The sequence below is a fragment of the Acipenser ruthenus genome, chromosome 18, assembly GCF_902713425.1.
Source record: "Acipenser ruthenus chromosome 18, fAciRut3.2 maternal haplotype, whole genome shotgun sequence".
Classification (NCBI taxonomy): domain Eukaryota; kingdom Metazoa; phylum Chordata; class Actinopteri; order Acipenseriformes; family Acipenseridae; genus Acipenser; species Acipenser ruthenus.
The window spans coordinates 6906690-6932289 of NC_081206.1; the positions used below are offsets into that span (position 1 = coordinate 6906690).

At 39.1% G+C, this 25600-nt stretch overlaps 2 protein-coding genes across 9 annotated transcripts in view; one reads left to right on the forward strand and one right to left on the reverse strand.

The window, feature by feature from the left end:
* Window positions 1–6779, forward strand: part of LOC117432482 (nucleolar protein 4-like) — a 76464-nt gene extending 69685 nt beyond the window's left edge. For both annotated transcript variants that reach the window (XM_058991045.1, XM_058991046.1), the window contains one exon: window positions 51–6779. In XM_058991045.1, the coding sequence (XP_058847028.1) occupies window positions 51–253 (203 nt within the window). In that variant the 3' untranslated portion in view covers window positions 254–6779. The remainder of the gene's footprint in view (window positions 1–50) is intronic.
* A 3012-nt stretch (window positions 6780–9791) lies between these two features.
* LOC117420148 (polycomb group protein ASXL1-like) lies at window positions 9792–24695 on the reverse strand. Of its 7 annotated transcripts, XM_058991043.1 has the most exons (13): window positions 24325–24694; window positions 19787–19869; window positions 19104–19212; window positions 18029–18149; window positions 17592–17725; window positions 17109–17193; window positions 16158–16304; window positions 15774–15937; window positions 15505–15601; window positions 15218–15323; window positions 14850–15091; window positions 14425–14738; window positions 9792–13401 (listed from the first exon to the last, which is right to left on the reverse strand). In XM_058991043.1, the coding sequence occupies exons 1-13, from the start codon at window positions 24379–24381 to the stop codon at window positions 10663–10665; spliced, it is 4398 nt and encodes a 1465-aa protein (XP_058847026.1). In that variant the 5' UTR covers window positions 24382–24694; the 3' UTR covers window positions 9792–10662. The 7 variants fall into 7 exon arrangements, with proteins under 7 accessions (XP_058847026.1, XP_058847025.1, XP_058847023.1 ...); XM_058991042.1 differs by having other exon boundaries at window positions 14425–15091; window positions 17592–17683; window positions 18044–18149; window positions 24325–24695; XM_058991040.1 differs by having other exon boundaries at window positions 14425–15091; window positions 18044–18149; window positions 24325–24695.
* Window positions 24696–25600: the final 905 nt, after the last annotated feature.

Below are 25600 nucleotides of genomic sequence, written 5' to 3' on the forward strand. Positions count from 1 at the left end.
TTGGGAAGGTGTAACTCCTGCTAAATGGCTCTGTTGTTTGTGTGTTGCAGGTCCAACTGATCTCAGCATGAAGGCACTGGCTTCGAACTCCTCTTCAGCCTCCAGTACAAACAGCAGGGGTGTCCCGACAGCCCAGCTGAGCCCCACGGAAATCAACGCAGTGCGGCAGCTCATCGCCGGCTACAGAGAGTCTGCTGCTTTCCTCCTGCGCTCGGCCGACGAACTGGAAAACCTCATTTTACAACAGAATTGAATTCAGCACCTCCGTCCCCTCCCCCAAAATGAAAAGATATTAAACTTACCCCCCGGCCCGGCCCGCCCCGCCCCGTCCTCTGCATGGTCTGGTCTCCCCTCAGGACCCCCATCCTCAATCTTCGCACTGCCAGGGGAGGCTTGTGTGCAGAGTAAGAGTGAGCGAGTTGCTTTAAATTGCGTTGTACCGTCGCTCAGCCCTCCTAAAGGAGGAAACAACCCAGTCTTGAAAAGGTAGCTATCCTCTTTAGCACCCATTACTGTAAAATGAAAACACCTAGCACCACCCTAGAAGCACTTACAATTATTACAGGTCTCCGAGTCATGGCTAATAGTTTTGATCAGCTAAAGACCATTTCAAATGTAATGGCCAGTGTTTCACACAGCGCCACCTGTCATTTGGTGCTGGTACTACAGGTATCTTAATGCTATAAGACAAAAAAAGAAACAATTGACTACTATTGTAACGAGCTGTAAATATGTGCTATGTGTTATTTAAGCACTTTCCTCTCACAGCCCCCATGGAAAAGGCAAAAGAAGGTACTGAACATAAATATGCAGATGGCACGTGGAAATACCTCAATATATTTCATTATATTTACATTTATATTGATTTTGTATCTCTTGGTATCTTGGGGGAGGTGGGGGAGGTGGTTGCATCAATATTGGAGTTTGGATCTTTTAAACTGTAGAAATACCTGACTTCAGAAAAACAGACCACTAAAACAGTTCTAAAAGACTTTGGCACTAGAGATTATTTGTAAACTACATATTTGAAGATAGTGTTGTGAAAGTAAGATGTCTCTTTTACTACAAGGTTAGATACCGTCAACCAGGAAAATGTAACGAAACCTCCAAACATCCCCAATACAAGTCAAAGTGCAATCCCACTATTGAGAGGGTTGGGGGTGCACACTGCCACCTATATATAAAAGGGGGGACAGTTTTCCGGTTTCCTCCCAACTACCCATCTTGTAGTTAAAGCCTGGTTGTGGACATTGGGGGAAGACTTTCCGTTCTTGTTCTAAGATGGCCATTAACCCATTTGCTGCTATGGACCCAATATTTGCCACAGACCTGTAACCTCAAGAGGAGTCTTCAGCCTCCACCAAACGAGAGGACCTCAGCGACACTGCTCTCCTGTCTGTGAAAAACAAACAAAACACACCCATAAAACACAAAGAGGATCTCAAAGCAGTTACTACACCGCTTTGCACTGCGGATCTCTCAGTTAATAGTTTGAACTTACAGCCGAATGTCAAACCTCCAAAAGCAAAAACACACAAAGGGACCAAGAGCCCAAGACCTCCCACCGTACAGCAGTGTGACTTCCAGGGAATGCTGTGCTGCTTCAAGAACTCTTGCTTTCTTCCTTCGAGCTGCTACACCCACATCGGTTGCCATTAAAAAAAGAAAGAGTAAGACCACCCCTAAGCATTCAGTTTCGAGGTGCAATATTGAACAGTGTAGACCAGGGTCTTCCTTCACTGCCCAGCTGCTGGCTTTCTTTCTCCATTTGCTTTTTCCACACGCGGTTCATTGTGTGTGGTTTACAGTATCGGGCTATTTTCTGTGAATCAACTAAAGCCAGATCTATCGAAATTGCAGTTTTTTTTTAATGTGCGTGCCCATTGTTGAGATAATGTCATAGAAATTGACACAAAGGGCATAACCTTTTCAAACATCAGGTGATGGCTTTGAATTCTCCCTACAGAAGTTCCCCTTGATCAGCCTGTTTCATTAGTTCGAAGAACTGTGTTTCCAGGACTATCAGATTTGAGCTTACATTTTGCACTAATGAAAAGTCGTGCATTCGATAATCATTAACTTCTGTAGTGTAAATACTGTAGTCTGAATGCCCTTAATATTAGTCCTTTGATTTTGTTTGAAACTTTCTATTAAAGTGTGAAAGCAGCCCGATGCTTTAGTTAGGAAAGCATTTCTTTAAACCTCAACAGAAGAGACCCAATTGCAAGGCAAGGCTTTAACCCATCCGGACTGACCTACTTCCATCATGTCTAATACTGACAAACATCCACATGGCAAAGCTGATGGAGTTGCTCCATATCAGAATGACCACAACTGCTTTATAATCCGCTGTGGTTTACTCATTGCCATGGACACGCTCATTAGCAATACAAGAACCAAGCTCATGTTAATAAGATGTACTAATTGAATGCACACATGGATTGATTCTAGCCGTGGCCATGAATATGGCCTCATCCCACATTTCAGTAATCTGAAACAATTTATATTTTAATTAACGATTCACTGGGAAAAAGCAAGGAGACAGATTGTTTTGGGTATAACATCACAGACTGGGAACAAGGCAAATGCTTTGTATTGCTTGAAAATAAATGGTCCAGGATCATTTGTGTTGTATTTAATACACCTTAACAATTCTAAAAACATAACTATGCTAATGATTCAAAATGTCAAGTGATGCATATTACAGGCCGCCATAGATGTACGAGTGAATCTGCTGGGCTCCTGATCAACAGAAAATAACCAAAAGCAAGATGCTTCTTCTAATATCAGTTAGCTGTGGATTCTGTCAAGGTGGTTCTACTCTGAAGAAAACCCTGGTAATAGCCATAGTTTCAGAAAGAAGGATTTACTACTTCAGTGACTCCATCCTTATTACCTCTGTTCTACAGGTTTCCTTCTGTCCTGATGGCTTTGCAGCAATGAATTGGGTTCTTTCAGATGACCCATATTCACATGGCAGGAATAGCGAGTGAACCCTACTGTACAACCTGGTCATCACCCAGAGCCAGATTGCTATTTCAAGAAGAATTCATTTTATTCAGATCAAATGCAAATGCATGAAAGTTCTGTGATGCAGTGGTTAATAATGATCTGAACGTTATGCATCTTCACATGTGGTGTGGTACAAACTACTCTTAAAATGGAGTTATTAATGACAGCTGAACACACTTTTTATTTTAGAAATATAGCTTTCATGTTACTGAAAGCTTTTTTTTTTTTTTTACTTCTGAAATGTACAATCATTACTTTAAAAATATCTCTTATTCAGAATTAGCAGGTTCTAATAAAGGGAGATTACCTGCTGAGAAAACAGAGTAGGCCTGGGAACATGGTCAGAATTCAAGGGAGAAAGAATGCAGCATAGTTTAAAAACGCTTGGAAATGCATTACATTTCATTATTAACTGCAAAACATCTTACAAATCCAAACTGACTTACACTTGTTTACAGCAGAACATTTTGACTGCTAGCCGGGTAAAATAACTACTCAGTCGCAGGAGAGGCTTGTGGTACAACAGAACCCTCTAGCACATTATGATATGGTAACTAGAAAAATATAAATTTATCTCAAAAGCAACCACCAATACTGAGAGTCACAATTCTCTTGCTATGTGTTGCCAAGTTATTCTATGTCTATACCCCACCTTGTGCCAAAACTGTTCCTGTGGCTCAGAACTGAGGACATATCTACCATTCATTGCTGCTCAAGCCCATCCTTGACAGAAGAAAGCCTTACCTTGTTGCAAATTCTCTGAAGTGCACTGCTGAACTTTAGCCTCAAACCTGAAGTAACCGTCCTCCGTGGCAAGATTTAGCTTATTAGTCTAGAAAGCGCTATGCATATGTAACAGACATAACTGTTTCTGTGGAAGGAATAAAGAGATTATATGGTGTACAGGCTGTTGCAGAATATCCTCCCCTGTGATTGTTTATTTTCCCCCTTAGCGGTTTTAGAAGATATACTGTAAAGAAAGAAAAAAAAAATGTAGGCAAAAGACAATCTTATCCCCTTCATTGTTTGATTTCCATGTCTTTTTGTGTGCAGCTATTGTATACAGTGCGTCTTGGGGACCACAAAGTATTTTATCCATAATCAAAGCATTCTTACTGTATTACTGTGCTTACATAAGAGTTGTGATGCACACATGTGGCTCACCATTTGATCAGTCTCTTTTTTTATGCAATTACTTTTTTTTTTCAGACATTTTTTAAAAAAAAGACTATCTTGAGTGTAAACATTCCAAAACAAGCAAGAACAGAAAAGAAAAAAATGGTTTTAGCAACAAACCTTACCAGCTTCCACTACGACCCTGAGGATTAGAGTACCTTCCAGAACACGGGTCACTGTGACCCTGGGGATTAGAGTACCTTCCAGAACACGGCTCACTGTGACCCTGGGGATTAGAGTACCTTCCAGAACACGGCTCACTGTGACCCTGGGGATTAGAGTACCTTCCAGAACACGGGTCACTGTGACCCTGGGGATTAGAGTACCTTCCAGAACACGGGTCACTGTGACCCTGGGGATTAGAGTACCTTCCAGAACACGGCTCACTGTGACCCTGGGGATTAGAGTACCTTCCAGAACACGGGTCACTGTGACCCTGGGGATTAGAGTACCTTCCAGAACACGGCTCACTGTGACCCTGGGGATTAGAGTACCTTCCAGAACACGGGTCACTGCGACCCTGGGGATTAGAGTACCTTCCAGAACACGTGTAGCCATGGTTCTTAATTCAGAACTACTGCAAGGTAAAAGAAAGTTAGGGTGTCAGTGTTGAAAAGATACAGTGTAGTGTAAATAATTTAATTTAAAAAATCAATGAGGGGGCATCGAGCATATAAATACGACCGTGTATGTTATTAGGCGTTTATTTAACAAATATTCATGTTTAATTACAGTACTGCTTTTTAACCTTTTGCCACCCAACATTTCTGTTCTGGAAGCTTGTCCTTTTTTCAGCCCTCAAGTTCCATTACTACTGTATGGTAATACTGTCACTGCTAGAAACAACAAACACTAGATTGAGAAATAGAATACTGATCGTCTGGGCCACATTTTCAGATGAACTGGTTAAAAAGAAAATAGCTACTTTCATTCGCACAGGGAGATAAAAGTGTACTGCGTTTTAGTCCTAAAATGGTTTTGGACAATTTCATGAAAATGTATCTCTTGGACCTTGCTGTGTGTATTCACGGATTAGAGATATATTTTAATACTGACGTGTGTCTTTAAAATGACATCACATGTAATTAAATATACCAATTCAAAATGTCCTAATAATTAAATTACAGATAATAATGTGTTCTTGACTGAAGCCTCCCAAAGGGTGCTTTACTGTGGTTACGCTTGTAAGGTTCATTGCTATCAGACACAAAAATATCTTCAGGCAGATATTTTTGCAGCAAAAAAATAAATAAATAAAAAAAACTGTCTTTTTATTTTTCTAAAAGGGGTAGTGTATGTAGTCAATAAAAATCAATATGGTCTTTTTTCTATATATAATTTGGTGGTGCTTTAGATTAGTTTGTTCTGTTGTACAGGGAGCTGGGGGGTCTCCACTCCTTACCTATTTGTACCTAATACCAATGTGAAACTTTGTATTTTACTCCTGATTTTGGACTCAGTGGAAGTGTGATGTTTACATGTACAGATTTTGCAATTTTTTTCCCCCTAGTGTTATATGTTTTTCTGATACTCTGTACTTGAGAGGGGAAAAAAATCAAAACAAATTAACCATTGTAAAACTGTTTTTAAAGAGTGAATCGGTTTTTGTTTTGGTTTCAAGCCATTAACATTATTTTCAGCAACCAAACAACTGAAAAACCAAATCTGGCATCGGTTTTATACCAAGGCCTGAAATACATGATATTTATTAATTTATTCAAGTACAGCAAGTGAAAGTCTTAGCCAACTGTTACCATGAGTAGCGCACGCATGATAAATATGCAGTAACTACAATCTGTTCATTTAAAAGTGGGCTTATTACAAAAACAACAAAGCATAGTGAGTTATCTGTTAAAAAACAAACAAAAAAAAAACAACTTTATTTGGAACACTATACAGTAATTTGAGGTACTGTTAATTTGAGATAAAACGTACTGAAACCAATTCAACGTTCTAGCAAATGCAACTGTTTAATAAACAATTGTCATTGTTCAATATAAAGTAAACTATTAGAACTCTAATCTTTAATTCATAGATCAATTCTGATACAAACTTGTCTCCGATTAAGCCATGTGGCCCCACCATCTAGTTTGGGGATGCAGTCAGAATTGTCCTGCTACTGTTTAAAAAAAACAACAAGAACACGCAAACCTCAATGTGCCCTTTTTAGAAACAGGTCTGTTTTAAAATGGTTGATTTCCCTCTGATATTAAAGTATATCAAATTATTATTATTATTTTTTTTATATATTTATTGTGTTATCTAACAGTGAATAATTTTTTGAGTACATGTGGCTAAATATTTTAATTCTTTAGAAGTGTTGATAAATATATATGTGAAAAAACTAAAATATGAAAAAAAATCTGTTATTTCTGTTTGTTCAATGCAAAATAGCATGGGCAGTTCTTTTACTTTACATATCAGTTTTATTAATGAAATACCAATGAGTTTAAATTGAGCATTTCTCAGTGTAATGTTATTACTAGGTAAATACACTGGTTTCAAAACAATTGTGGAACTTTGTTTTCTGTATATCACAATGCTGAATATACTAATAAAAACAGTATGCTATATATCAAACAGAACTAAAATACATGGTCTGTCTTTATGTCGTGGTATGATGCAGCATGCATTAAATTCACTAACAAAAATGATAGGGATGACAAATGGTAAATACAAAAATCTTAGTATACAGTACAATGCTGGACGCCAGAGGGAGACTTATTGTAAGAACAGTCACTAGTGACTTGCCTTCTTCAGGGTCATGTGCGAATGAAGCTGGAACCTTGTTTAACTTTCTAAAATATCAAAATGAAGAGGTATGAAATGACTTATTAAGTTCAAGTGCTTACCTTAAATGTCCATACGAAATGCCAGGCTGTTGAACCTAATAGAAATGAAGGGATTCTGCCATGAGTAATACCAAGTTACATAATGGAAATTAACATTTATTGTAGCAAAATTACAGGCTGCCTTTTAAGCTATAAATTATTTAATATAAATGAGCCACCTGTTATGTACTAGTATTGTACCTGTCAAAATACATAAATTCAATTACAAACACCTATTATTACATTTCAGCTTGAAAATGAAAATATTAATAAAACTTGTAAGAGGTGACAGGATTTTAAAAGCAAGCTGCTTTTCATCTGAATCAGGAAATTAATAGTTTAAAAAAGACAGATAAATAGATTAACAGAGAAGACAAAAATAGAATATTATGCAGAAGTTATTTTACTTCACACGCAAAAAAAGATGTATACATTGAAAAGAACAAAGGTAATGCATAGCACACATCACCATTACCAACATTCATGAGAAAGGTATGTTTCAAAAGAGAATATAAAATAAAGTTTGGAGGAAGGGGTTAATAATTTAAGACCCTGAGAATAAGCAAAGGGATTTAATGAGAAGGGGGAAATCTTTGGTAGTTTAGAGAACTCGAAAATTTGTCAAAAAGCAGAAACGCAAAGTAACGTTTTAGACAACCAGCTTACCACAGAAAAAACATTGCTCACTGTAACCGGATTTGAATATCTAGTATAGCATTGGGCAACCTGTAACCCCTTAATCAACCTGTCAATTCTACAGGTAACATTAACTGCCCATTTCATTACATTATCGGCATGATTTGCTTCCTTTAATGCCAGTCTACTCACTTGAAAAACGGTGATCAGTGGAGTTTCAATCAATTCATATAATCCAGATTTACACTAGTTATGTTATGAAACAATTGCCATTAACATTGGATGCTGCACTGCGCCAAGCAGTCTGGGTTTGCACTCCAAATACAAAATCAAATTTAAATTACCACCTGTAATATAAATCAGGTAGTCCAGCAAGTTGAAAGTCAAAGCATTCTTTATCATCAGTCTTGAATTACTGCATTATTAAACTTACTTTATGCTAGTAAATATCTCTTACAAGGAAAGCGATTTTTTCTTATTTGTTCACATCCATTATCTTGATATATAAATGGGTCGTTTTAAACCTAAAAAGGTACGACAAACTTAAAAAATACCAAACATCAAATATGGAAGAGGACACATACTGTATTAAAAAGTGTATTGTAACACTGAAGTCCTACTTAAATAAATGGGAAGAGTTTGGCCTAAGGCTGGGGTGGGAAGTTCTTTTGCTGTTGTAAAAGATGGAGAAGAATTATACAATGTATTGTCAGATTAGGAAAACAAAATAAAAAAATAAAAAGTTCACAACTAACAAAAGCCAGGCACAGACAATGGAACATAACCATCTTTCTGCAGCACCATCAAACATACAGCATTCAATGGTGAACTGAGGAGCATTCTCTACCCTTTCCATTAGGTTTAACCACAGGAAGGCGTTGACTAGCTTTTTTTTCTTAAAAAGTAGTTCACAAAACCTGTTCTTATATATTACTAAACTATATTAAAACCCTTTGATGAATATAACGAGAATTCAAGGCTTTACATTCATGTTATCACACACATATAGGCTGCAGATACTGCATGCCTGTACAGTGTCCGAGTCAGTGATATTTAAATACTTTTATACAGGTTTGCCCTTTATTAAAAGCCACTATTAGTATGTTATTTCTTAATTTTTTATTTTTTATTTTTAACATGAATGCAATAAGCATGCAGGCCATCAAATGTCTGGAAAAGTTGACCAACCTTGATATATGCAGATGCCTCCGTCAAGAGTAAAATTGCTTCATACTGTATGGTTGTCCATTTACAGCACTGCAAACCTATCCAATCTAAATATAACCCAGTTTTGTAAGAGTACCAGGAAAAAGCAAGTCTAAAACACACACCACATACCCCTTGAATATTTGACTGAAATGGGGTGAAACCCAACACCATTTTACAAAATCAATGCAGTTCAAAGCATCTTTTTTTCTTCTCTTAGTAGAATGAAATTGTGACACAGCAGCATAACCTGCAGGTGGCAGTGTGCATCACAGAAACAAGGGCCTGCATGAAAAAAAAACACAAAAGAAACACCCACAGCAGGCTAAGGAACTCCTTGCCCATACTCTTATGTGGGAGCTGCAAATCAAGATAGAATGTCAATGTAAACAGGTCCACTTACAGAAATCCCTTTGCATACAATGCTTGTTACATGGCCAAGTGTTGTTTTACTAGTAATATTGCCTTAATATCTGTACATTAGGGTTAGACACATTCTGAGCAAATAAAGATGCATGGGTTAGATGAAGAACTCTCTGCAGTGTGTGGGTGTTGTGCGGAGTATGTCAATTCAGCTGGCTCATTAGGCCCGAAATTCTGATTTGCTTCACTGGGGAAGAGTCAAATCGGTCACAGGTATGTAACATTTTGTTCAGCCTCCAATACAAATATAGACAAATATTTACAAATTTCCAGTCCATTACTTTCCTTTATAAGTAGGGCATCTGATTTTCAGGTGAAATTTTTTTCCAAATTCGGGTGAATGCTTTTTTTAAAAAATCAGGTAGAATTATTTAATGAAAAATCAGAGAAATCGGATAAAACCCGAAAATCAGACGCCCTATTTATAAGAGACAGCTAGACAGTTTTAGTAAAAAGTATATTTTAACGCATGTTTCATCCATTTAAAGAATACAGAATATAACGGGACCGCATCTATCCCAGTTTATTTAAGAACCAATAAATACATAATCCCTGAATTCAGCAGCATATGAACAACTTGGCATGCAATGCTTTCCTTAATGTCAACTTGATTATGGATACAAAATGCCTTGGAAGGATTTGAACACACTTGGTTTACTGGAACCAGCTGTTCTCTGATGTGTGCTTATCACTGTGGGCTTTCCAATTACTCAAATGTGTTATTTCTACCCTTCAAGATCTTTTGAAAGATGTCAATTGCATATCAACAGTATAACCAGGGTGCACCCCTCCATTGCTGTCCTCTTAACTGTGTTCCACTTGCAGTGGCTGGGGTTTTGAATTGACAGATTGTGGCTACATATCCCATTTCCCTTCACAGGAGTATAGAGTTTTGGGGTGCGCTACACTATTTACTGCTAGGTGGGTCATTTACAACAGAAGGCTCTATTTCAGACTTCTTACAAGTTCACATTCCCTAGAGAAAGCAAAGCTTTGAGAATGAATACTGTACAATCACAACGTACATTTTATTTAACACATTTAAATCAATTCAGTCTGGTTTAATGTTTATTTTAATACTCTGCTTAACAGCTGAACATAAGATACAAAAAAAAAAACATAACTGGGAACCTGAATAAGAATAGGAAATGCAATTCCCATATTCAGTAATTAAAAATAATTCAAGACATGTGGTGTCCCGTCCCCCACCCCTTGAATGACACAACTTATGCCATAACTGTGTAATGGAACAGGATAGAGGTAAAAGATAAATGGAACCATGCCCAGTCTTGCAATTCACTTAACATTAGAAAAAATTGTATGCCACAAAAAAATACAGCACAATTCTATGTACACCACGCTCGAAGATCACTGTTCGCTATCTTACAACAAGACAGGACACACAAAGCTTAGAGGGACCTATACAGTCATCGTGGCAAAAAGCACCACAGCCTTGACACATGATCATGGCTTTCAGTCTGCATGAGCACTTGAGCGCCATTTCCTCAACACTGTGCTCTGCAAAGGTCTTCTGCTGCAGCTGCATCACACTGTTAGCAATGTTCTTCGAGAAGCCGCTAAGAGCGCGGTCTGAAATTGGCATGTTGGTGGTATAATTAAAGACTGAGCTGCTGTTATAATGCAGTTTGGGGAGCTTCCCGTAAAACTGTTGCTGGATATTAAGCTGGAAAGGAATATAGGAAGGCTCCAAAGGGTGCTGGAAGGGCTTTCCAGACTCTCTTGTCAATCGGACAAGAGACATTCCTACATTTAACAGTGTCCCTGGGAAATGTTCCTTGGATTCAAAAGAACTTGCCAAGTCTTTTTTACCGGTTGCAAGAACGTTTTTGGAAGGACTTTGACATGATGGGTTCTCATTTTTGACACCAGGTTGCTGTTTTGGGTGCCAGTCTATTTTAACAGTGGGCACAACTTCCCTGGAGATAAAATTATGTTGTGGGGACACCTGCCTGTTTTGGTCCATGTCTGTATTGCACTGCATGTCACCTGCTTTGCACTCCTGAGCTGCACCTTTCTGCCCTGGAACTCCTGGGTATCCTTTATCCACAATTAAACCGAAGGCAGAGTTTTGTCCAAAAGCAGAGTTCGAAGGGTTATTATTTGACAATGCAGGAGTGTTTACTTGGGATCGTCCTCCAGCAATATTCGCCACTTCTTCAAAACAACAAGAGGCGCTCCCCTGCTCATTGACTCTGCTATCTTCATGTGTGTTTGGAGTCACAACTGTATTCCCCTGTTCCTGGGAACCACAGATTTGCTCCCCACATGGGGAAATTTCATTTGAGGAAACCCGAGATTGAACCCAAACTTCATTGTGAGCCAGTGAAGACTTTAAATGTCTTTGCCCGGCTTTTGGAGGAAGATCTTGATGTGTTTTGGAGTTCGATGTACAAGAGTCCTCTCCTCTGCCTATACTACTCTGCACACTTTTAACGGACTGGTTTTCCTGTGGCATCTGAGGAGGTACAGGCAGCCGATGGATTTCAAGCTTGCTTGTAGAATTAGGCTGTGGCAACACCTTTTCAAGAGGAAGACTGCCTTGAAGCAGCTGTGTAACTAGTGGGTTGTTAGCTTCTACTAAAGACACGTGCCTGCTTGAGCTCCCAGCCTTTCTTGGAGCCTCTGCATTTTTCTGCACAGCCGGAAGGGGATTATGAGCTTCAGTTTGAGAGCCGTCCTTATTTTCTTTCTTCCTCCCGTCATCAATATTATCTCCGTTACTACTTGCTTGGCAAGCCTCAGATCCCGGATTCCAGCCGTTTGATTTTGCTGCTGCAACAGGATGGGAAGGGACAATTGTACTTGCAGTGTCTGGACTGTAGTTTTGGTTCTCTATTTCAGCATGCCAGCTGTGCTCATCGCCCATTTCGTTTTCAAAGTCAGAGGCAGTCTCTGTTGAGTCGCTATGCATACCCGCCTCGCTATACAAACACGTTGACATGAGATCTAAATCAACGAGGAGTGTCTGATTTGATGCATGTCTTTCCACATCTACACATGGAATACTAGAAGAAAAATCTTCCGAGATACAAGCTACACCCTTAATGTGAAGCAGTTGTGCACATGGTTTTGTTTTTTCTGGGCTCTGGGTTTTATTTAATTGTTCACAATTCTTTAAGGATATTTCTGTACCGTGACCATTTCTCTCTTCCTTGTGGTTTGGCAATCTTGGCGATATGCATTCTTCATCTTCTACCTCTTTGGTCTTGTATTTATTTACCTTTATTTCTTTATACACACTGTGAACACCCTCTAAAGGCTGTAAAGAAACTAAAGTCCTGAGGGCATCAATGCCTTCTGCTCCAAACCTTGGCAGTGTGTCAGGTATAGATGTGGGAACCAGCACTGTTACCACATCACTCTTTACTTCAAAATACTGGCATTCAATCTCTTCAGAGCTGGTTTCAGTCTCTAAGTGATCTTCCAAACCAACAGGTTCACACATCATTTCCACAACTTGTTCTTGGGTTTCTAGAACCTGGACGGGTTTATCTTCTTCACTCACAGGCTCCACCTCTTCAGTGTAGATCATATGTTCTGTGTAATTCGGGTCAATCTGTTGAGAAGCACTCGTATGATCTATACCAGCTGGATCTGCGTACCTTGCACTGCCTACAGAAGGATGAGAGATATTGGGCAGAACTCTAATTTTGCAATCTTTTTCCAAAGATATTTCAGTTTGAATAATTTCAGATTTAACATTCTGCAAGAGCTCAGTCTCTGACACCATCTCGTCCTCTGTGCTGGCTACAGTGTTCTGCTGTAGCTGTGCTCCTTCGAGATGATTTGACAAAGCCTCTGTAAGCGCTCCTTTGCTTCCTCCAGGCTCTGCTGGTTCGTAGCAGTCCCTTCTTCCTCCACCCCCTCCTGGTCCTCCTCCTCTTTCCGGCCCTCCACCTCCCCCGACGGCCGCGACAGCAGCTGCTGCCTCCCTCTGTGCCCGGGCCTGCTGGGCACGGGCTTTAATGTCAGCAAGTGTCCGGGCTCCGGTCCTGCCTCGGCTGTCTGTCTCTTGCTTAGGGATAATCCGAGGGCATATCTGGTATGTGGGCGGTCCTTTAACCACCCAGGGTGGTTTGATCCGGGAAAGCTGGATCTGATGGAAGAAAATTAAAATAAAAACACGCTGTATTTAAAAGTACATTGCATTGCAATAAATTATGATGAGGTTAGTGGTCCTTGCACAAAACATGTTTCTTATTCCAGATGAAATTCACTGGAAGGAATGAGTTCATTATAGCAAAAACTGGTACAATATGGCAAGCTATTTCTGAACCATGTTCCACAGGGAAAAAGCCTTAAAATATACTGAGCATCAAAAGAAACTTATCACTTATATGAGTATCAAAAGAAACGTATCACTTATATGACAAATGACAAACTCTGCTTTAGAGCAGGTGCAGTGACTTTTTATTGTGCTGATTAACTACTGACATCACGAAGATACTGCAAAATGATCGGTCGATCTTGGGCAGGTGTTGTGATTCTTGGTCTCCCAGTTCGTGGCCTGTCATTGACAGAGTGTGTCTGGTTATATCATCTCGCCAGGTTTGAAATTGCTGGCTGTGAGCACCCAACAAAGCGAGCCACAGTACGCTGCCCTAGTCCAGGCTCCAACATGCCGATTGCATGAAGGCGCTGCTCTCTTGACAGACGTGGCATATTGTTTTTTTTCTGTGATTTTCTTTATTGCTTTTATTCAGCTTGCAATTCAAAAGCTGACATCAGTCCATATCCATTGTCCAATCAACTGGATCACTAATTAAGTGATTAAGTGCATATTCTTCAGTCACAGTCACTCAAGCGTGTCATGGTCAAGGATGAATGATCGAGTGATTCAAAAGAAACCAAAAACATTTCGTCAATGTCCATCATTTATATACCTTCTTTTTTTTTTGAAAATAAATGTTATAATAGTGATAAGTTTCTTTTGATGCTCTGTATATATCTGCAAAAAGAAATGGGTAAAGTTTCTAACTAGAAAGAACTCACCCATTACTAAGTGAAAAATACTTTCAGGAGATTAAATGTTAATAAGGGGGGTTATTACTCTCATTATTAAAAAATCTCCAACCATGCACAGAAAGCAATAGAGAATTTAAGCAACAAAACTTCATACTCGGATAGGTGGCACTTTTGGTTCCTCTTTGGTGCGGTGTGGCTTTTCTGAGTGAACACAGTCAATTGTGTTCCGAAAGGACTGGCGATCATCAAGACGTGGCTTTTTCTCGGGGAAGGAGGTGGAGGCTGTGGGCTCGCCGAATTTCCTCTTCTGGTCCTTCACCTCCTCAGAGTTGTTCTTGTCGCTGGCATCAGCGCTAAGGTAGGCTCTCTGGTCAGGGGAAGCAGAAGCAGCGCCAAGGTCTCTCTGATTATCGTATGAACTACAGGAGTCCACAGAACACAAGCCAGCAGGCGTCTCCAACTGACCCCCTACAAGTGAAACAGCAGCAACAGATATTGCATGAGTTGCCTGGGCTTCAGTCCCAGCTTCCTCCAAGTCTGTCTGTATTTTATGTTCTCCCTGTGAAGTGGCTTCAATACCTGAAGCAGCAGCAGCTTCAGAATGATCTTCGGCTTCCTCCAGCTTGGGTTGTCTGCAAAGAGCCCGTCTAGCTCTGGTCCTGAGGTCTGACCTGGAGCGTCTCCTCAGGCGCCCGTCCTTTCGTCTGCGACCAGCAGCTCGCTTCTTGGCGGGTCCAGTCGGAATGGCAGCGGCAGTCAGATTTCCTGAGTCTTCTTGCACCAAGGTCTGCTTTAGTGATTCCTCTTTGGTTAAGCCCAACCTGTAATGCAATAAAACAAAAAAATGTCAGGCAACCTTTCTAACTGCATAAAACTTACAAGTACGTTTTCAGAGAGAATTAAGTTCTTAATAAAATGCATTCGTTCTCAAGTGTGAATGGACTTGCCTCTGCCCATAGTAATCCTCAAAGAACTTCTCCTTCCACAATTCCACCTTCTTTTCTTTTTCCATTTCCTGGCGGATTCTCACCTGCATCTCATGTGTGAATTCTCCTGCAACGCACAAATTTACAAGCATCAACAACTGGAAAGGTAACCATTTGTAAGTTTGATATTATTTCTTATTTTTCATGCAAGTTTAAGTCAACATCTTGGATACAAACTATTTTAATAATAAAACTGCTGTTACAGTGGCATAACTTCTTTAACCAGTTTTCTGCTGCAAAATACCTACCATCTGCAAGCCTCTCCTTCCAGCACAGTGATGCATGTGTAAAGAATTCATTATTCAGTGCAGAACTGCTGAGACGTGCCAGCCCATCAGCACCAACCTAAGAAAAGAAAGTGTCAAAAACACTGCAGTTTTTTTGGGGGATTTTTTTTTTAATCATCGGAAACCCCTGAAGAGTTCTTACTGAAATGGCGGTTCAAGAAAACACGGCAAGTTAGTGAAATAAGCAATATTAAAAGATTTTGGAAAGAAAAGCAGATTTTATTGCTTACCGGTCGATCAACCTCTGGAAGCAGGAGCAGCAGCTGCTGCTGGAGATGGGGAGGCAAAGTCGCAAGTGTCCGTGTGTTGATCAGTGCTCGGATATTGGTATTGACCAAGATAGAGCCTGGCGTTTCAAAATCAACCTCTTCCCCTTTGTTTCTCTTCATTTGTCCTAAAAATACATGTTTAGAAATGTTTGCTCTACACTGCAGTCAAATAAGCACTGAACTACTAATCTTTAACAGATTTATGATGTAGACAACTTGGACTGTCAACATGGTTTGGGATTTTGGAAAAAACAAACATAAAACACAAAACATAAAAAAGGAGCATTTCTTTGTGTGTGTGTGTGTGTGTGTAAAATGTCACACTGTTGGGCACCACGTCGTTACCTGTCCGTGACTTGTGCAGGTTTTTGAAGCGCTGCCCATGTTTCCTGCTCAGTTCTGCCCTGCTTCTCAACGAGCTGCTGCAGGCGATTGCGGAGCTGCTGCTACAGGTGCTGCTCAACTCTGCTTCTCTGCGCTTGCCTGGAAAACCTACAGCACAAAACAATGAAGAAAAAATACACACCTTAAGAGAACAAGATTAAACTGAATCGCTTACATTTCATTGTTCAACACTTAAAGCACTGTTCGTGTAATCCGCCGACCAATTTCAATAATCATGCTTAAAAACCCTGTAAGGCAGGGGTGTCACACTCCAGTTCTGGTTTTCATTCCCGCTTAAGCTCTCAATTAACTTAACTGATCTAATTATTTGTTCAATTGGACATATTTTAAGGTATTTTACATTTGATAGTTTAAAAAAATGCACTTGATTCAAGGTACACTACCTATGGTACATTTTGAGGCCTGGAGAGAAATGTTAAATTTTGTCCAGTTAATCAAATAATTAGACCAGTTATGCAACAGAGAGCTCGGGTGGAACGAAAGCCAGAAGACACGGCAGCCCTGTTTGACACCCCTGTTTTAAAGTAAGTTGACTTTTAAATAAACATGTTTTATCTGGTCTTTTTCATGTTGAGCCAGAAGCTGTTCATTTAACAGACACTTGCCACAGCTTTTCAGTACTACATTTTTAACTATATTATGCTTCTGTAGCAATAGTGCAGATGTAGCAACAGGGCAGATGTTTTTCTTTATGCTGCTTGGAGATAAAGTATACCTTAGGACATGCAAGTCAAGAAAATAAAATATGGAAAAGCTTTATGCTTTGCTCCCCAAGCCACTCAGAATCCTTGTCTAAATTAAATGCTAAAAAAACATTGTCCAAGCAATTTCTTTAAAACATGTTCAAATGATGTGAAGCAAATGAACTCAAACACCCCACATTGTCCTTACCTGAGGGTACGTGCTCTCCGTTTACTTTCAGAGGGGTCAGTACAACACGAGGCATCATGACACCTTTCTTTCTCTGCCTTCCAGACTGCATTGTTAAAAACAAATGAATAACAGCTTTTAATGGTGGTCTGGAAGTCTCTAAAACAGGCTAATAAATCAAGACTTTAGGTAGATCAATTCAATGCCAATGACATCTTTTGAACCCAGAAGTCAGATATGGGGGGGGGGGGGGGGGGCAAATACAGCAATCCAAAGTGTATTCATCAACATTACTATGGTTTTGCCTATAGGGAATAAGACTACAAGTCTTGATTATATCCAGAGAGCATATTACTGTTATCTTTCTAAGCATGAATAAAACCACTATACAGTACCAAACCAACAACCATGGCTGCGGCATATATACAGAATGACTGGACAACATCACATTTTAATAAAAATCAGAGGGGATTTTTTGCAGCACAAGGTAAAGAGGATCCATACTTCTCTCTCAGAGCAGGCACTGGCTGCCCTCCCCTGCTGTGCTGCTCTGAGGCTGCTCTGTCTGGCCTGAGGGGTCTGCTTGCTTTGCGTTTCTGTGGAACATGAAGCACTAGATGAGGTCTCTTCCAAGGACACTTGTGGGAAAATACACAAAAAGTAGAATAAAATCAAGAAGGGATAGAATATAGATGAAAGTCACTAAACTAAAGTGTAACCCTCGTCAGCAAGAAGACAAAAATGTTCTGGGTTTAAAATGGTCTCCGAGATACGAGGCTTTGACAGTGTGGCAGGGGCATTTTTGTAAAGCCGCTGCATTGTAAAATTAAATGTGGATGTATACACACAAGAGTGAGGATTGCTCCAAATGGGAAGAATACTGTAGGTTCCAAATTGATGGGGGTGGGGGATTAAGAGGACTGCTGCTTCAACACACATACTATCGCTTTCCCCACTTGCACTGCTCGTTTCATTGGAATCACAGCTTTCCACGTCTGCAGAGTCTTCTAAACCATCTGCCTCTGGCACTGCCATGCTTTTGGACCACTGCAGGGCATCTTTCTGGAAAAAATAAAAATAAAAATAAAAAAAATCTGTAAATACGCACCTTTGGAAAGCAAGGGGAATGTAACAGTCAGCATCTTTATTTCACTTGTGATATTGAAGTTCAGTTTTACTTTTGATACAGTATTATAACAAATATTTTACAGCTGCATAGGGATCCAATTAAACACAGTGCACACTGATAACCCTACTTTGTAGCACAGCACCACTAGCACGGTCCCTTCACTAAGATTCTCAATTACAGATTCTTTTCTAAAGGCGCCACAGCCAGTAAACCACATAAAAGTCCCCCCATCTTCCACAGGCAGGTTTAGAAATGTGTCAGAGCCTGCAATGGTCAAATAGGGGTCCATTGTTCACACCTACTGAGTTTCTCAAAAAAAAAAAGGCACTATTTCAAAAAAGTGGTAAAAAACAAAAAAAAGGCACTATTCAAGAAAAGGATTTTATACAAGGGGTCAGGGGTTCAAACTGAGAAACAGAAAACATGATTTAAAAAGTAGGTTTATTTGCAGACAACCTTAGCTTTCTTCAGTAGTCCCCACCTTTTTCACGATGCATTAGAAATAACTGTCACACTGCTATTCAGTGAAACACAATTATACTCATTCTAATTAGTTGTCATTGTGAAAACAGCGTTTCATTACATGCTTTAGTTTTTGCTTTCTTTGTTTTACAGGGGAAGTACTGGGGAATGTAATACAAAAGATTAGTGTGAAACAACCATCACACATTCAAACAAACAGTACACTGCTTCCTCACATCAAATCTGGCATTCTAGCATATCCTGGGGGCAAATAACAATAATTAAGCCCTTAGATGAATTAAATTTTAGGATAAAACATGAAAATGACAATCCGCAGATTTAACTTCTTTTGCGTGTACGGTAGCGTTTACTTTCCACTTGTCCTGGGTCTATTAAACAGCTACAGTGAAGAAAGGTGCCATTACCTTCAGAGTGAAAAGACTCAATCTGCCAGGAAGCTTGAAAAAGATCCCATCGTCTCCTCTGCACTGTGAATGCAGCATTGTGTTCAGGCATGCCAAAGGTGAAGTCCCGCTGCAAAAAACCAAGGAACCCAAGAACTTAGGAGTGAGTTTGGAGAATCTGTCCTTTTTACATTTCTACACAGGTTACAAATGTTCCCATCTTTCTCAAGAATTTACAATACTAATCTCTGCAGACAATTTCAAATACTGAATTTCCTCCCCTTCCCCTTACGATTATAAATTCATGCATGGAAAAAACACACACACATTTTATTGTGTAGTATAGCTTTCAGTTTGGCTTACCTTCTATTACCAGTAAAAGAGCACCAGTGTTGCAGAAAGAAAGAGAAAAACAACAAGTTACATGCTATTCAGAAACTGCATGTTTAAAATCGCAAAGAAAGCTACCAATGGAGTTGCTGTACAGCTTAATTACAGCAAAAAACAGGTTTGAATTTGGATCAGACATTTCTAATAAAAACACCAGACACTGTACATTTCCCCAGCAGTATTCAAATCGTTTTTTTAAATGCCTATATGGTATTTGCTTCTGAATTGGTAATTGATGGCTGCACTCATCCACATTATTATTATTCTATTTTTTTTTTACAAAACTAAAACGAAATTGTTCATGTTGACCTGACCTCATCTCTTTGAGTCCCTTTGTCTCGATGACGTGCAGGATCTGTTTCGGTGTCATGGGAGCATCAGAAAAATTCTCCAACACCTGAAGAAAAGGGGGGAAGAAGGCTCAAGATGATTCTCAACCACATTACAATTTTATGACTATCCAAGTGAACCACGCATTTCATGCCCAATAACTGTTCCTAGATTATTATATAAAAGAAAAAAAGCCCTTCCTTTGATTGTGTTTTATCACCCTCTCTCACTCCCCCTTGTTCCTGCTTCAAATCGAATCTTTTCATCCTTATCTTCTTGTTTTCCTGTGCAACATACAGGACATGGTGTATAGATGCCACTATTTACTGAGGTACATTTGACAGACAGATAGAAAATAAGATAAAATCAGAACTTTTTTTATTATTAATCTCATGCTGGGGGCATTTTTATTAATTCAAAACATTTAGCAATTCACTATATGTTCAAACTAAAAAAATTAAGATACATCATAATTCATTTAGTATGTAATAAATCCACATGTCACTTTTTCCTGTACCAGGATTAGTGTTTATAAGCATAAATATAATATTTTTTCTTCATAGACAATATGTAGCAGTACTGGGTTAAAAAAACAAAACAGGGTCTCTTGTACTCCATGTTACTACAGAAACTTTGCAAACAGAAGAGTAGCAAGTCTTTCCCCAAGGGTGGACACTTATGACAAAAGGCTGGTGTTGCGTATTTTATAGGCTAGTGGATGGGTAAAGTGCTAATCAGGACAAGCAGGCATTCATTTTCCAATGCACAGGCCTCTGCACAGTGAGCTGCAGCGTGCATGCACAGACTGAGATATCAGTCGACTCCTTTATCATGCAAATAGCAAGGCAGGCTTCTTTCATAACATCAGAGTATCCCAGAACTTAAAAACGTCGCTCATTGCGAGCAGCTTATTTTTTATTGCACAAAAAACATCCCATTTGTATTTTAGTGGTTGTTTTTACATACATGTAGGAGAGAAACCCATATGGTGCTACTATAGTATTCTGTTCAATTAATCACCGCGTTTCAAATGTTAAGACAGAACTCATTTAAATCTTGTCAAACCCACCCCCCCCCAGAATAATGAATGACTGGTTCACAGTAGAGATACTGATCCACATTGTGAGGCTACTTCTTTTATCAAGACAGCTTCCTTTAAACCTGACAATGCCTTCTGAAATTTCACTCCACAAGTGGCCCACTGCGGCCAAATAACTGGAACATGGTTCATTGTACAGCCTCCATTTTGGATTTAAACTACACTCAAACCTGTATTAAAGACCACCTGTACAGAAGGACCACCAAGTTTCTTTCATTAACACTACTGTAGAGATTCACTAGAAACACCTATGAAACTTTTGTCAAATACTAGGTTTTACAGACCCTTGAACATGAATCTTGGGCAAACTCACTGTACCTAGGGTAACTTAGGTAGCTCCAAGTTTTAGCTGGAAACAGCCCCCGTTTGTCAAACATGTCACTTAAGTTTCAGTCATGATGGGCGAAACAGATTTTTGATAGCAGAATATTGCTCCACATAAGAAAACAACTGTTTTATTTATTTATTTATTTTTAGTTTAATATGCACCATACTTGAAAGTTGTTTAATAAAGCAAATCTGTCAACTGAAGTTTTGCCGAGTGCTTCAGTGGCTGGTTTCATAGTTGTTCGAGAGCAAGTATATAGAAGTAATAGACTGGCATCTTAAACAGTGAATTCTGAATCAGTTTCATGTTTTCATATATGTACCTTTAAGCTACTGCTTATTTCCTGTTACTTTAAATCGACAAGGGAAATTCCTCTGTCTTAATGAGATGGAGGGATTTTTATTTTGTAATGGGGTTTTCCCCTTCCACACTGTGTGGCAGCATCTCTGACTATGCTAGTCCTGTCAAAGCACGGAATACAACTTGAAAGGAGAAATGAAGTATATTGCAGAGTCTATGCGTGTCGAGAACGATGGCCTTTACCCATTTTCAAGTGTTAAAGTTCAGAACTTTACCTCAGTAAACATGCAGGCTATATATGCATGCATCTTTCATCTTCTGTTAATATAGTGCTTATACTGTAATAAGTGTAGAGTGCAAAGTCATTTTTGTTATTTATTTCATTTAGTTATTTTCTTTTTACATTGCATTATTTATGTAGAAAACTTTATGATAAATAAATAAATACACGCCATTATCTGGGGTTTTCAAACATTAAGAATATTATAACACGCATTATTTTTAAATGATTACAAGCATTTCCTTATTTCAAGGAGAACCGATTTTCAGCAGATATTCTACGGCAATGTAAAAAAGGAAAAATGCAGAATCATACATAAAATAAACAAGACACGACACAGTTTCTGGCTGTTGTGGTTTCCAGTAAAGGTATTGATCACATACGTGAGGTATGGTTAACTTCAGAAAAAAAAGCAAACAAGTTACCAAAACCACTTCCTATACTAAACCACTAATAAAAATACTAAATAAAATAAGGATGAAACATGCAAAGTGCAGGTCTGTGAACCTACAGAAAAATAGTTTTATGTTAAATGTTGTCAAACAATACAAGCTGCTCTCTAGCCCATAAGAATAAGATAAGGGCAAATAGGTTTACCAGGGATACCAGAAAACAACCACAATTATAGACAACTTCCTTGTTAATGCTGTAATATTTTTCCACTTCGTTTTCTAGGGACCAGCTTGGATCCCTTTTACCAAATCAAGTGTAGTCCGCCAGACTTTCACACTGGGCCAGTATGTAAAAAATGTGACGCAACAGTTTATAAATTCACACACTGCATCCAAATACTGGCCCACAGTAAAGTTATTTTTGGTTTTGTAAGACACCGTACTGTGAAAAAAAACCTCTGTACTAACCCTTGCTAGTTTTTTAGCATTACCTGTCAAAGTGGCACATTGTTATGGTGCAAGAGCTGGCAAAACAAGGCAAGAAAACACATTAATCCTGCAAATAAACCGCCATCTGAACTTAACCAAGACAGCATGTAAATGTGCACACAATTATGATACCAGAGATCATATTCACTTCTTTAAAATAAATGAGAAACCTACTTCATTGACAAACAGGGAACGATTTCAGGGGCCGTTTCATAAATTCAGGTGAGCCTGATACACATGAGCCAGCAGATCACTGGATGATTAATTAGCTTTGTACTGGGGTCTGCTAATCTATGCATGCCTTCTCTTAAACTGTGCTTCCCCACTTACTCTGCCAATCACTTCATTAGCACCCTTGACACTGATGCGTTCTAAATTCATGAGCACTGCCATCACTGAAGCATATGTAATGTAAATTAAATGAGGGGTTAAAGTTCCCTTATTTCTATCATGCACTCACTAACAGTATGCCACGGTCAATATATACGATGTAAAAATTATAAATTAATACTAAACTTGACACATGCCACAATAACTTGGATGCAAAATACAAAAAACACCTAAATGATTGTGTTTAATTACCAGTACTTTCCACATATGCAAATGAAAAAGACTGCACACCAGTACTAGAATTGTTACTACTGTATTCCTTGACATCTACCACTCACCCCACCGCCACTCCACCCCCAAAAAATTCAATGGTCAATACATTTTTGTCACTAGTTTTTGGATGCAGCTACACAACACACTGCTGGACTACCACAACAGCATAATATAAACATCACTGGATTATAACAGTGGGAAAATCTGACTTGCTAATATAGATGTGTTCTTCACATCAGGATAGGTGTAGCGCTGCAGCTGTAAAAAGGTACACACTGTACAACTGTGACAGGAGCTCTTTAGATACTGTGACAAACAAATATTTTGCATTACAGTGACTGCACACACATTCACATTTTCTCTCCCCTCCCCCTCTTGGAGGATTGCGTTATAGTAACCTACAGGGGGTCAGAATTGTATTTTGAACAGTTTGCAGCACAGTATTGGGGACATTATACTGCAGCTGTTTTTTTTTAATAGCAAGCCATACAGAACCTCATCTTCTGGTGCTTTAAATTCACATTTTTCTCATAGCAAACCCGCCATGCTAGTTTTACTACAACCATACACATTTGTTATATAATGAAATGAATATCGTCAGAATATGAGTTGCATTTGTTATCACAAACAGTATCACTGCAAACCCCAAATAACTGCTCTTTAAAAGACAAAAACGATAAACAGTATTAATAACCAAGTACAGCACTTACTTACACAACACAGGCTAACCAACTGCATCAAAACGGAAGGATGACACATAAACGTGTCCTGTATCTTATATGGGACCAAAAAAGATGAACATTTTTCGTTTTTAGAGCAAATGAAACAGCAAACCAGGCGTTTTCCCTCAATACTGACTGCCGCATATATTTTAAACGCCCTGCATTCTCCCTTTAAAATCCCGCCCAGCAGTATTGGGACGACATGATTGCGCCCCACAACCCTCTCAAGCCACCGTTATATTATATCAAATGCCGCTAATTACAGTGCGAGTTGGCATTCATTATTTTATCATATTTATCATTTATTACCATGCGGGCAGCCTCAGCCCACGTGCGCTCCTTCTTTTTCTTCTGTTTGTCCTTCATTTCTTCGGGAGGGTTCGTCTTTTGCTTTTAAGCGTAGATGTCGTTTTTTTTTTGGGGGGGGGGGGGGGGGGGTATTTTTACAGGCTATTTTTTTTCGTCAATTCAAAACCAAAGCGCGTTTCCTTTTCGTTGTTGTTGTTGTTGTTGTTGTTGTTGTTGTCGGCTCTTCGTTGTAAACACACACAGAAGGCGAGTCCGCACGCTACTACGACTACTGCAGGAAATCCTCTTACTCAGGAATGCAGGGGGGAACATAACAACGGGGTTAAAGGGCACACACTGCAGGAATGCAAAATAACACACCGCCCCTCCCCCCGACCAGTATGCGCCATTTTGACTCTGCAGCCGCTGCAATGCAGTGCAGTGTACTGCACGCTGCAGTCTCTGACTCAGAGCCCCAATGGCGTGCGTTTCATTCGGTCGTTTAATCAACAAACTCCACTTCAAACATAGTTTTTGTATGTTTTGTTTTTATTTTAACAATTGAATAAATTATCAATCTCTTATTTAATTTAGCATTATTTCGCATGACGTGGAACCGATGTGTTCTGGGAATTGTAGTTGTGTTAATGATCAGCTTCATAATACCAAATGTTTAAATATAATTTAATATTTTCCTGAATAATAAGTACCCACGTTTTCCAAGTCTAGATATTGTAAATAATAGTTTCCCTATGAAACATCCATTAAAATGTGTAAGGGCTCTTAACACTTCCAGGATGTTTACAGACTCGACTACCCAGGCTGCACTACGAGCCTTCAAAAAAATGATTCTACAGCGCTACTTACCGTCAAAAACGCAGTACTGACAAATATTCCATTATTAAATGTGTGTGTTTCCCCAAATTAATATTAGCTTTTGCAAAAAAGTGTTTTTTAAATGTATTTATAATTAAATAAACAAGAATGCGCGTTGTCTCCCACTTGCAATGCAATATGTGGATTTCATTTTTGTTTTTTTTGGGCAATGTAGTTATTGTATGCTTGTGCTGTTTTTCCTTTCTTTTTTTTCTTTGGCCTCCTTGTGCTGTGCATGGATTTTTCTTTCAGTTGTTGGCGATGATGAGGCCTCATACTTACTGACCAGATTGTGTTCAAGCCTTTAACAGTGACATATACGTAAACCATGCTTATGTTTTTCTGTGGTAAACCCAGTAATGACATTTGCAAGATAACTGACTTTATTGTTTAGCCCACATTCACTGCGCTAAGTAAAGAC

Excerpts from the sequence above, each read along its gene's own strand:
- LOC117420148 (XM_058991038.1), bottom strand. The coding sequence starts at position 24,381 with ATGAAGGACAAACAGAAGAAAAAGAAGGAGCGCACGTGGGCTGAGGCT. Across the intron at positions 15,938-16,157 it reads CCTGCACAAGTCACGGACAG|GACAAATGAAGAGAAACAAA; the intron begins GTAACGACGTGG and ends ATGTATTTTTAG. Across the intron at positions 15,092-15,217 it reads GAGGATTACTATGGGCAGAG|GTTGGGCTTAACCAAAGAGG; the intron begins GCAAGTCCATTC and ends ATTGCATTACAG.